The sequence below is a fragment of the Hemitrygon akajei genome, chromosome 10 (genome assembly GCF_048418815.1).
Source record: "Hemitrygon akajei chromosome 10, sHemAka1.3, whole genome shotgun sequence".
Lineage (NCBI taxonomy): Eukaryota > Metazoa > Chordata > Chondrichthyes > Myliobatiformes > Dasyatidae > Hemitrygon > Hemitrygon akajei.
This window is the reverse complement of record NC_133133.1, coordinates 77,690,782-77,703,740: the sequence shown is the minus strand read 5'-3', so window position 1 is coordinate 77,703,740 and position 12,959 is coordinate 77,690,782. Positions and strand designations below refer to the sequence as shown.

At 43.8% G+C, this 12,959-nt stretch overlaps 1 protein-coding gene across 2 annotated transcripts in view; it reads left to right on the top strand.

Moving 5' to 3' along the window:
• LOC140734500 (dedicator of cytokinesis protein 11-like) overlaps positions 1 to 12,959 on the top strand; it is a 290,063-nt gene that overhangs the window by 87,293 nt on the left and 189,811 nt on the right. For both annotated transcript variants that reach the window (XM_073058546.1, XM_073058547.1), the window contains exon 14: positions 7,691 to 7,773. In XM_073058546.1, coding sequence (XP_072914647.1) covers positions 7,691 to 7,773 — 83 coding nt within the window. The remainder of the gene's footprint in view (positions 1 to 7,690; positions 7,774 to 12,959) is intronic.

The window sequence follows — 12,959 nt, the reverse complement described above, 5'->3', positions numbered from 1 at the left end:
AGGTAACTTATTTTTTATTCTTTCTACTTCTCTTCTACTATTTGTATATTAGCTTATCCCTGCATTTGCAATGCTTCTGTGACATTGTAATTTCCTTTGGGATTGATAATGTATCTATCAATCATTTCATTCATCATATCTGGGAAAGAGGAAAACATAAGTAAATTTCAAATTGCGGAGGGGATGGGAGAGTGGTGTATCAGTATCTCTGACAAGGAGGCCAGGATTACTCAGGTGTTACCGGTGTTTATTGAATTCTCTAATAAATGAGTAGTTTTAGAGAGAATGAGAGAAAATGAAGAGAGGTTCCTGTTAAAGCTATGAAGATGCATGTGGGATCTACTGCTGCCCTTGGGTTCTTGCCACACTCTGGAATCCAGAGCTAGATCAAACAAAGTGTCTGAAGAGAGAAAAACTGGGTTAACTGATAGCACAGCAGGTGTATCCTGGTTAAAACCAAAATCAGTGAACTATCTGAAATTGTTGAATTCAGTATTGAATCCCACAGTGCTGAGATGCAATCTTAGATGGTACTCCTCATGCTTCTATTGGCCTTTATTGCAAAAACATAGGAGGCCAAAGTCACACAGATCAGAATGAGATTTATCTCCCAACCCAGTCACTTAATGTGACAGATAACTCAAAGCTCATAATCCCACAGAATGAACAGAGGCCACCAAAGCCATATTGATGAGGAAATCAACATCCTGTGTAGTGAATACAGAACACGTTCAGAAGAAGTGCAGGAGAATGGCTGCTCCATTAGTGGAATGTTTGGGCTCATTAATGCTGAGAAAGCACGAGGTAAAATAGCTCTGTTGCCTCTCCTGCAGTTGTGTGGGGGGAAAAAACTGAGAAAGAAAACAATCGGTGGAGAGGAAGAACAGTCCAGAGAGTGACAAAGGGAAGAGTTCCACCAAAGTGCTGATAGAGCCGAGAACCTGTATCCACTAGTGGAGTCCTGTAGGAGATGAGGGCAATTGGGAAGATGAGTCATTGAAAGTGGCAATTTCTGAGTGTGAGATGAGGACCCAGGATCTCTGGCAGAGGGGCAGGAGTGGAAGGTAAAAAGGTAAGACATGGTGGAGGGGTGGCCAGAGTTAAGGAAAAAAGAAAATATCACAGAAGAAATGATGTTACAAAATCAGTGCCCTACAAGACATCTTTAAACGTGAAATACCCTTAGAGAGTAAGACCATATATTTTGGATATATACCTCAAGAATGGTTGAAAAGAGATAAATATTTAATGAATATACTGTTGGTGGCTGGTAAAAAGACTCATACTTGGAAATGGTTATCAAAGGAGAGCCCAACTTTAAATGCATAGATGGAAATTACAATGGACATTTACAAAATGGAGAAGGTTACAGCATCTGTTAATCATAAGCTGGAATAATTTGATTCATACTGGGGAAAAATGGTTTAACTACATAATGCCTCATAGGCCTGATTTTATTCTCACAAATCAATGAATCTGTTGTAAAAAAAAAAGATCACTCCCTACTTCTACATAGTTCGTTCCTTTTGCTTGTTTTTTCTTTCCACTCTTTTCTATAAGTGTATACCTCAGATAAATACTTCGTGGAGATTTGTGATATATATGATTATATGATATATATGTACAATGTCTGAAATACATCTTATGGAAATGTTTGATGATGAACTTCAATTAAAAAAAAATTACAAAAAAAAATCAGTTCAGAACAAATACTGTGGAAACAGAGGAGATGAAAAAATGGAATAGTATCACAAATATGAGAAAATCTGCAGATGCTGGAAATCCAAAGCAACACTCAAAATGCTGGAGTAACTCAGCAGGTCGGGTGTGTGTGTTGAAATGGAATAGCATCCTCACAAGAAGATATAGTCAGAGTTCTGGATATTGGTGATTAGTATTCCCTCTGAGATGCAGACAATGAGATCCAGAAAGGGAAGAGTTGGAGATGGATCATATGAACGTGAGGGCAGTGTGGAATTTGGCAGCCAAGTGTGGAAATTTTCACATTTTGAAATGCATCAGCCTAAATGCAGTCATCAGTATGTAGACTGCCGAACTGAAGCCAGGACAGCTCCATTGATGTGGAGAAAATGAGTGGAGTATAAGAAGTTGTTGAATGTGAGCCAAGCAAATGAATGTGTTGTGTTGTGAAGGGGAACTGGTTGGGCTTCTGTTCAAGGAAGAGGTGAGGGTCTTCAGATAACCTATTGTAGGATGGAAGTGTAGAGGGATTCTGTGTGATAAATGATTTAGCTTTGTCACAGAGTCATACAGGACGAAGTAGGACTCATTAAACTAACCATGGTGTCAACCTGAACTAATACCATTTGCCAGCTTTTGGTCCATATCGCCCTTGCATCTTATCCATGTACCTGTGATAAAGGTCTTTTAAACATTGTAGTTGTTCCCAGTAGTGCTGGTTCCACTGGAAGCTTGTATCACATTCCCACTATCCGCTGTCTAAAATACAACTTGCCCTTTAAGTCCCATTTAAGTCTTTCCCTCTCATCTTAAACCTAAGCCTTCTATGTTTAGGACTTGTCTACCCTAGACAAAAGTCTGTGTCCATCCATATTATCTATCCCTTTCATTTCTATAAGATCTCTCCACAGCCTCCTATGATCAAGGGAAAAATAGCTCCAGCCTTTCGAGTCACTCATTATAACTCATCCTCTAGTCCAGGTAGCATCCATGTGAACATTTTCTGCATCTTCTCTAGCTTAATCACATCTCCTTGTGGTATGGCAACCAAAGCTGCTCACAGTACTCCCAAGTTTAGTCTCACCAATGTCTTGCACAGCTGCTGTGTAACATCACAACTTTTGTACTCAGTGCCCTGACTGGTGAAGACCACTGTGACAAACTACCTCTTCACTAACCTGTCTAACTGCTTAATCACTTCGGGGGAAGTTTGTCTTTGTAATGCTATGTCTCTCTGGATAACGCTGCTCATGGCTGTGTGTGTTCTGCCCCAGCTTAACTTCCCGACATAAACATATCTGAGTAAAATTCCATCTGCAATTCCTTGGTCCACTTTACTAATTTTATATCCTGTTGTAACCTTGTTTACTGCTGACTATACCAACAATGTAGGGAAAGCCTACTGCAGTGGATGCAGCCCAGTCCATCACAGGCGAAGGCCTCCCCACCATTGTGAGCGTCTATAAGGAGCGCTGCCACAAGAAAACAGTATCCATCATCAAGGACACTGTCCATCCAGGACATGCTTTCTTCTCGCTGCTGTCATCGGGAAGAAGGTACATGAGCGGTGTCCCACACCACCAACTATTCAGGAACAATTGTTTACTCTTCAACCTTCAGGCTCCTGAGCCAGCGTAGGTAACTTTACTCACCTCAAATCTGAATGGATTCCATCTCCTATCAGTCACTTTCAAAGACTCTGCAACCCATGTGCTCAGTATTATTTACTGATTTATTTATACATACACATATACAATTTGTCATCTTTTCCACATTGATTGTCAGTGTTTGTGTATAGTTCTTCATCGATTCCATTGTAATTCTCTGTTCTACTGTGTATATTTATAAGAAAATGAATCTCAAGGTAATATATAGTGATACATAATTTGTATCACATACTTTGATAATAAGTTTACTTTGAACTTTCGATTCACCTGCAAATTTTGGCAACTACATTCTGATCTATATTATTAATATGCCAAACAATGAGGAGCCTGCACTGATTCCTGCAGTACACTACCAAATACAGGCCTTCATTCTGGAAAAAAACAAACAAACCTACACCTCTGATACTTGCCATCAAGATGATGATGTATCATTTGGCCTGCTTACCCTGGATTCTAATGGGGACTTTGTTAAAGACCCTTTAATAAAATCCTTTGTCATCTCTTCAAAATTTGCAGGACTATTTGTCATGCACAAAGCTGTGTTGATGATCCCTAATCACTTCACGCCTCTCAAATGCAAGTAGATCTAGAAACCAGCAGGTCAGACAGTACCTATGGAAAAGAGTAAACAGTCGACATTTCGGGCTGAGACCCTTCTTCAGGACTGAGAGAAAAGGGAGGAAGATGCCAGAATTAAACAATGGAGGGGAAAGGCTGGCCAGAAGGTGATAGGTGAAGCCAGGTGGGTGGGAAAGGTCAAGGGCTGGAGAAGGAAGAATCTGATAGGAGAGGAGAGGGGACTATAGGATAAAGGGAAGGAGGAGGGGACCCAGCGGGAAGTTATAGGCGGTGAGAAGTAAAAGGTCAGAGTGGGGAATAGAGGAATGGTGGGGGGGGGGGGGGAATTTTTGTTCACCAGAAGGAAAAATTTATATTCATGCCATCAGGTTGGAGGGTACCCAGATGGAATATGTTGCTCCTCCACCCTGAGGGTAGCCTCATCTTGACACTAGAGGAGGCCATGGATTGACTTATCAGAACAGCAATTGAAATCAGAATTAAAATGTTAAAATCCTGTTTCTCAGAATCCCCTGAAGTAATTTTCTTACCATGCTTGTTTGGCTCACTGCCCTGTAGTTCCCTGGCTTGTCGTTGCCACCCTTCTTAAATAAAGGTGCAATGTTAGCTACATTTTACCCTTACAGTACCTCACCCATGGCTAACAGTGATACAAGTACCCCTTCCAGGGCCCTATCAATTTCTTCCATTGTCCCACAGTGTCCGAGTGTATACTTGTCACTATATCAAGGGATGAAACACTGGGGTAAAAATCATCCACGGTCTGAGTGGTGGAATAGGTTTGATATGTTGTTGCAGATTTCAGTTTGCCTGCAGAGTGACGCTTCATTTAAGGATTAAATATGTTCTGACTCTCACTTACAATCTTTGCTGAGACTTGACTTGAGAGGCTTCAGGAAAGCAGTGGCACAATGGAAGGAAGTGTTACATAGAAGTATTCAGTCAGTTTTGAAGGCTTTACTTCTGTGGTTAAGTCCAGATGTAACTTTACAAATAATGTTTCAGTACAAAGAGAGAAGTAATACTTGTATATCCCAGAAGTTATACTGCATAATCATTTTCAGCATTATGTGATTTAAAACTAAAAGGATCTTTCTGTGAGTGATGTTCAGAACAATTATTTCCCATTTGATTTGCATCATTGCAAAGAGCTGACTGGGCATTGTATGTTTCCTTGAGTTCCCGGGAGTGTGGACAGTGACATTGTTCCTTTGGGGGCATGTCCAGCAACCTGGGCCATGTTGGTCTAGGTCATCTGTTGTTGGCACTCACAGGGAGATCTGGTCTTATTATAGTAGCTGGAGCTGGAAAAAGCAGGTAAGCGATGCACAATCCACTGACAATGCCCCACCTCAAAAGTCCAAGATCCTCTCTCTCCAGGGATCCTGTGACCACCCTCACTACTGACCACCTGGGCTGCCCAGTATCATTGCCACCTCAGACCCTGCTAGCCATTACACAATTGCTGATCACTCTTCTGCAGACACATGTACGCATGCACAGTCTTCCTTGCGTGTGTGGGTGCACAATAAGTACACTAGCTGCCTCGCATGCTTTTTCCCTTGTTCTCTCTCTCTCAGACTCTGCCCCTACCTTGCTTGCCTCCTCGCCTGTCATCTCCCTTCACCCTCACTCAAATGTCATGTGTTTCCACCCTTAGAGCTAACAGAAAGAGCTCCCACTCTTTCTGCTCCCACCCCAGCTCTTTTCCCCACCATCCTGGGATTGGACTTTGTCAAAACGAGAGAGAGCTTGCAAACCTCCGTTGCAGATGAGTTTTGAGGCGAGGACTGGGAAAGATGTGGATTTTTTCACATTGCTGCCTTTCATTACCACTCTCCCTCTGGCTGTACCAATCGTGTAGAGTCCTGACTTCTGTTTCTCCTTCTATTAGGCAGAGAGGGAAAATATCTCTGGCATGTTAAGACTGTGTGTTCGCTGCTCAGTTAATTCCTGTGGGGTGGCGCTGCCTTCAAAAAGGCAAGTGAGAAGGCGGTGCCTGTCATGGGAGAGAGGCCACAACAAGAAGCTGGCGGCCACCCAAGAAAGAGACCTTGTTGCACAGAACATACAGTGCAGTGACGGGCTATTAATTCTGAGTGAATGTCCATGTTGTCCTGCTGTGAGCCTCCTCCCTTGCAATCTTGTTCCACCCATTAACATGTCCTTTGATTTCTGCTCTCTACATTAAATTTACTTTACGCATTTCCCAAACTGGATCAATGCTTTCTTTTCAACTGCTCTTAAGAGTCATGCAGGGAGGAAATGGGTTCTTTGCCCTACCTTGCCCATACTGATCATCAAGTACACATTTACACTGAAACTACACTAATCTATTTTTTAAATTCTCCTGTATAATTTCTCTCAGACTCAACCACCTGTCCACACTTAGGATAATTTACCATGGCCAGTGACTTTGGAATGTGCAAGAAAACCTGGGAAAGCCACACAGTCACAGGGAGAGCATGCAAACTCTGCACAGGCAGCCCTGGTGGTCACAACTGAGCCCAAGTCTGAAGAAGCTGTGAGAGACTGCTCCAGTGTGCCGTCTTAACTTGGCCATAGCTGATCACCCACTATACATCCAGTCCCCAGTGGTATGAAATATATCAATGGCCACAAACTAGGGGACCGGTGGCTTCTATTCTCCTGGGCTGTCTGAAACCTAATGGAATGAACGGTGAATTTTTCAATTCAGAGGAAGTTCAAAGTAACTTTTATGATCAAAGTACATGTGTGTCACCATATACAGCCCTGAGATTCATTTTCCTGTAGGCATACCCAGCAATTCTATAGAATAATACCTAAGATCAACCAGAGGGCAGAAGACAACAAACTGTTCAAATGAAAATATTTGTAAGTAGAAATAAATAATGAGAACATGAGATAACAACTTAGAGTCCTTAAAGTAGATCTTTAGTTGAGGGAACATTTCAATAGAGTGTGGTTATCCCCTTTTGTTCAAGAACCTGATATCTGAGGAGTGGTAGCTGCTCCTGAACCTGGTGATGCGAGTACTGAGGCTTTTGTACCTTCTACATGATGGCAGCAGTGAGATAACCAGATACCTTCTGTTCCTATCACTCCCCTCCTGATCCACTCAGGCCCACTCATACACCCCATTCTTTCCAATCCCTCAACCCTCTGTTAAGCAGTTTCTTTACCCTCCCCTACTCTGGTTCCATCTACTTTTCATTCATACACCCAACCACTGGGTCCACTATCCCCTCACCTTCCCTCTGCCCTCCATAACCCCCTTATTTGGTGGTACATATTACCTTCTTTTCATCTGCAGCCCTTTATTGCCTCCACGTAACCTCCCAGCCTTCATCTGCATTCCTCTATCCCCACCTGGCTGTACCTGTCCATCATTCTCCCATCTCATGGATCTATCACTGCCAACACCAGTCACACATCTCCTCCTCGTCTCTTTACACTGGCTCCCTCACATCAATGTTCTTAGCCCTTATACGGGGTAATGACTTGAAATGTCAATTGTCCCTTTGCCTCCATAGATAATACCCGACTTACTGAGTTATTCCAACTGCTTGTGTTTTTGCATATCTACCTCCTTGAATATGTCTAATGTGAAGCATTCTCTGCCCAGTGATGATCAGGATTACAGAGCAATGTCAGTGCTTGTTTGCAGTGTGAAGTCAGTAGATGTGTGATTGACATTCAAACTGCGTGATTTGTTTCAAGGCTTGGACGTTTGACTCTGACACTTCCCTCTCTATTTCCAGGCTGCACAGAAAGTGCTTAAGGCTGCAAGGCAGATCTGTAGCAGGCTGGGAGACTACAAGATGCCTTTTGCTTGGGCAGCAAGGTTAGTGATTCATTTGAACTCTAACATTGATGGCTGAAATATTGTCTCTTTGTACATGGACTTGTATGTGCAAAGAATGAAAGCAGACAGTCGGGGATACCCAGCAAGTCTGGCAGCATCTGGGGAGAGGGAAGCGGAGGTGACATTTCACATGGATGATTTTTCATCTGAACCAAAATAAGAAGGATGTTTTAAACTTTGATGTAAGTTATGCATGGCCTCTAACACTTCCTGTCTCTAGTGAAAGGTCATCAACTTAAAAGGTGAACTTTCTCTCTCATGGCGATACTTTAGCCTCTTTGCAGCAGTGAGTACTTAAAAGCAGCAGAGCTTTGATTCCTTTTGATACCCCACTCACCTCAGTTGATCATGTTCAGCGCATTACTTTTGGCCTTGTGGCATAAAACAGCAATTAGTTGGTGCAAATAACAAAATCTTAAAGTGGTGAATGAAACCTTGATCTTTGCATTGGATGTCTTGGTTGAGACTGGCATGTTAGCCAGGCAACAGGACAGTATTGATTAGTGGATTTTTGACAGCCACAAGACCAATTCAGGAACATTTCAGTTTATTGTGTTACTATTCCCATAGCAATGTGCTGTGGGCTACACCAAGGTTGTGCGCTAAAATGAACATGTAGGTAGAGGTGATTTCCTCTTCCTTGGTAATCACCCAGGATGTCGTCCAGGTTGGAGGGAGTTCAACAAGACATGATCCATAAGTCCCCAGAGAATGGGGAAAAATGTACATACCTAATATTGTCTTGATCTTCAAGACCACCACCTTGAATGAGGAAGTGTGTGTTCCAAAGTACGTGGAACCAAGTGTTACAGTGTTCTGAGGTTCTACCTGTCCGGGTGTTGCAAAAGGTAGGCCTGGCCCCTCTAATGTGCAACACCTCATCGGCTGGATGTTGCCTTTGTTGAATGGTTCTTCCAGAGAGTATCTTTGACCACAAGTCCATCAGGCAGTGATTTGTACAGCAGACACTGGGGAGAGGGACACTCTGGATTTTGTCTGAGCAGACAGTCTAATCCATCCGGCAGAATGCCTCTTCACCAGATCTGACCAACGAGCATCAAAACCTCGCATGGCCAGCTGTAAGAGGTGATCTCCCTGTCAGAGCCTTCCCCTACAGGTGACTTGGCACCCTCAGCGTACGCTGCAGCTTGCAATGGTTGCACTGTGGAGGAAATGATCAACCAGCTCTGCAGACTGTGAATGTTTGAGAGGCCATGGTGATGCATTGCAAGGGTCCATGTCACAGGATATTCCCCAGCAGCTGCGTGCCAAAGGATTCTGATCTACAGACTGTTCCCCAGAGCACACACCAGACAATCAAGTGGTCAATAACTCAGTGAGGAGGCCATTTGGTCTGTCCAAAATTTATTGGTTCTTCAGCCAAGTATTGTGAGGGAATGATCGTAATGGATCCTGTCCAGGATAAAAGTGTGTGCACTGAGGGATGCACTGAATCTCATACTGGAGAGGGACACTGGCCATAAATCAGCTGGTGGTGCTGGCTGGTCACTTTGGTCCTATTCACTGCCTTTGAGTCCTGGATCCAGAAAAGGCTGATGGATGACTTCTGGGGCAACAGGAACACCGGATCTCTTCTGCGATCCTGAATCTTCCAATTGTGGAGGGCGGTCAGTCACTGGTGTGCATACATACCCAGCTGGCAACTCGGGACTCTGCAGAGATCCCTGTACGGCCAGCACCTTTTGAGATGGCATGAGCTGGCAACACACTTCCTCTGCCAGGGGAGATTGCCTTCAGGAGGACATGCCTCTCCCAGCAGCAGAAATCAGTCGTGCTGCTCTGCAGGGGCTGCTCCGGTTTTATCGAGTCTGGGGTCTAGTCACATCTAGTCAGAGTGTTCCTGTGCCAGTTAGCGTGGGAGGGTGGAGAGGTGATGGTGCTCTGTGGGAGAGGAGTCCCCATCCCAAGTTGATGGGTGTTGGGCAGTATCAGGTACGTGGAGGGATCCTGGCACTGCTAACCCCTACTGAGGCGGGATTACTCACGGAACCCAAGATTTCAAAATGGAAAAGGTCTAATATAATGTAAGCAGTCTTACAGCGATACCACCATGCCATTTTCTGATGCACCAAGGCAGTTCCTGTACAAGCTGCTCTTGTGCAACTGGCAGTTCCTTACCCTTGTAAGGTAATGTAATGGGTGATAGATGACATATATTGTTTGTAATAGAAACTGGTCTACGTAATTAACAAGCAGCATCGTTAACTTGTGTAACCCCCTGGGTCGCCTCAGGCTCGCTCAGCTCATTCTCGTCTAGGGGGAGCAGCCTTTGGCCCCGCAAAACTGGGTAATCAGCTGGTGTGGATGCTGTGTGATGTCCCCGCCTCGCCCAAAAAACAGACAGTACACCATATGCGATTAAATGAGTACAATTTATAAAGGTTACTATAACTAAGTGATTAATAACGATACAGTATATATGAAGGAAAAGAAAATAAAGAAAAGGCGCCAAACTTATCAAAGTCCAAACCACTTCGTGCACAAACGTTGGAGCTCAATTACTGAAGTCTTCTGGCCACCATTCGATCCCCTCTGAACTCCTCGACTCACAGCTCAGGACCACCCGAAGTGGTCAACCAAGCACATCTAGCTTTATCTCCTCTCCTCGGAGTACCTCCTGGCCTTGGACCACCGCTTGGGGTCCGTTCCTCACCCAGCTTACAGCATCGCATCCTCTCTCTCTCAACCCCTCGCGCCAATCTCCCCAAAAGCTCGCCAACAATAGCTTACAGACTCGGAAGAAAGAACAACATTAATCCCAATTGGTTTACAAAGGAATACAATTCTCGTTATCAGTAAATTTTAACCCAAACAAGCTTCCAGCACTCTCTCACAACAAAGAAGCATTCCTGCTTTTAACGAAACAAAGAAGCCATTTTGATTACATACACAGTAACAAAGAAAAAAGAAGAAACCCCCTTTACACTTGTGTTCACTATAAGAGGTGGTGTCTGACATGATGACATCTGTGCAAGGCAACTGCTTTTGGTTTGCTCGTAATGGAAGCGAAGGCCTATGCTGTTGAAAAGCACATAAAGTGACTCTGGCATGTCTTATTCACAAAATCCCACACGTTCATACTGATCTGTTTCACCATCCAGCAATGAGGGAGGTGCTCAGTGAAGTCTCATTATGAAGTGGCCCTCTCTTTGTACACTGGGAAACTGTGTGGAAGGAGTTGCATGGGGCAGTGCCGTGTAACACATTTTTCATCCGGTTCACTGACACCACGTCCTCATATCCTTTCTGTGGCCGGGAGGGGTCAGTGTACCGTATAATTCTGGAATGTGAGAGGGTGCAGCTCCTCTTTCAGAATCTGAAGGGACTCGCTCCTCAGATTCTGGCTGCACTTCAGCTCTGTGCTTCACCTGGGGTGGAGGGCAGTAGGTCTCCTGTCGAGCTTGCTTCTTCCTGAGCTTGATCAAGATGGCCATTCATGGATCCAGGTGCCCCTCTTCTGAGGTTATGTTTGTGCCCGGATGCCCTTGGAGAGGCAGCTTGCAATCCCTATGGGTACATTGGGGGATTTCTGAGAACGGTGCTCCCCCTGCACCCATCAAATTGTCCATCAATCTCTTTAATCCCCTACCATCTGGAAGGAGGTGCCACATTATTAGGACAAGGACTGTTGTGACGAGAAACAGCTTCTTCCTCCAGGCTGTGAGACTACTGAACTCTCAGGTCATATAGTAGAGTTGTATTGTTTGCTTTTTAACTTGTATCCACCTTGGTATTTGTTAACTTATTTGTGGTAATATTACTTTATGTGAGTTATATGTACTGTGTGTTATGCACCTTGTTCCAGAGGAATGTTGTCTCATTTGGTGGTATACATGGTCACGGCTGAGTGACAATACACTTGAACTTGTGTTTTCCAGAGAATAGTAACCTTTATTTTGAAATTATAAATAGTTTTTGTAAATCCCTGATCATCGTGTGTATCTTGTCAGTGAATAAGCATTTGTAGTTTTGTAAAAACTAAAGCTCCATGCAGTCAATGCTAAGGCTGTATGGGGAAGGACCACAAGATGGCTCCTTCCACCACTTTACACAAAGAGGCTGGAGATGGGTGGGAAAGGCTCTCAAATATTGAAAGGGTTATAACTTCAGGGCCATGCGATGACAGTATTTTTACCCCTCTCTCTCCAAAGTATACATTCCGTAATGTACTGACCAAGAATGTAAAGTATTTCATTCTTTTGTATATATTTTTCCTGTGAATAAATTTTATTTTTCAGAAATTTAAAATAAATGCACAATCATATTTCTGAGAAAGTTTAATACTACTGTTACGAATGTGCCGCAACTCTGAGGGGCCTACAAAGTCGCCCCCTCCTTCTTGAGAATCGCAAGATCGCTATTAATTTGGGTCTGGGACCCAGGAAATGAGAGAGAATCCTCAAGGTTTTGGAATGTGTCCTGGCCTCAGCAAGACAAAGCCACGGATAACGGCTATTGTCTCTTGGAGACAGAATTGTGTATTGAGTACTGTACTATTCATTGAAGCCCCTCAGGGGATGACCAGAGTGGGCTGGTTGAGGGATTGCATCATCCCAACCTGATTAACATCTGAGACCCCGTGAGTAAGGATAAAAGAGGGTCTGGGGAACAACCCCTTTAGACGCACCAGGAGAGACGCTAGAAATCCCGTGACAGCGTTTAATAGCGACAGCCGGTGGGGCTCGCGTGCGTCCTTTTCCCTTGCCTGGGAGTTGGCGGGCTCGCCACAGAAGAACATCTTTAGCTAAAGGAGAGGCCACAAGTGACCGGCCACACCAACGGAACTCTTGAAGGATCGGAATCATAAAAGGAAAAGCCGGCAAGTTTCTAAAAATCTCTCTCTTGACTCCAACCAAAGGCTGCAGCCTGAAATAACTGAGTGACTTTTATATTTCCATCGGACAATACATTATCCCCTAGACAATGATAGAGCTATTTCTTATTGATTATTATTATTATACCCGCACTTTTAGATTTAGTATTGATGACGTATATTATCTGTATGTTCGCATTGATATTATTTTTGGGTATTTTTACTAATAAATACTGTTAAAAATAGTACCATCAGACTTCAACGGACCTTTCTATCTTTGCTGGTAAGTGACCCAGTTACGGGGTTCGTAACACTGCAATAAAAAAAGGTG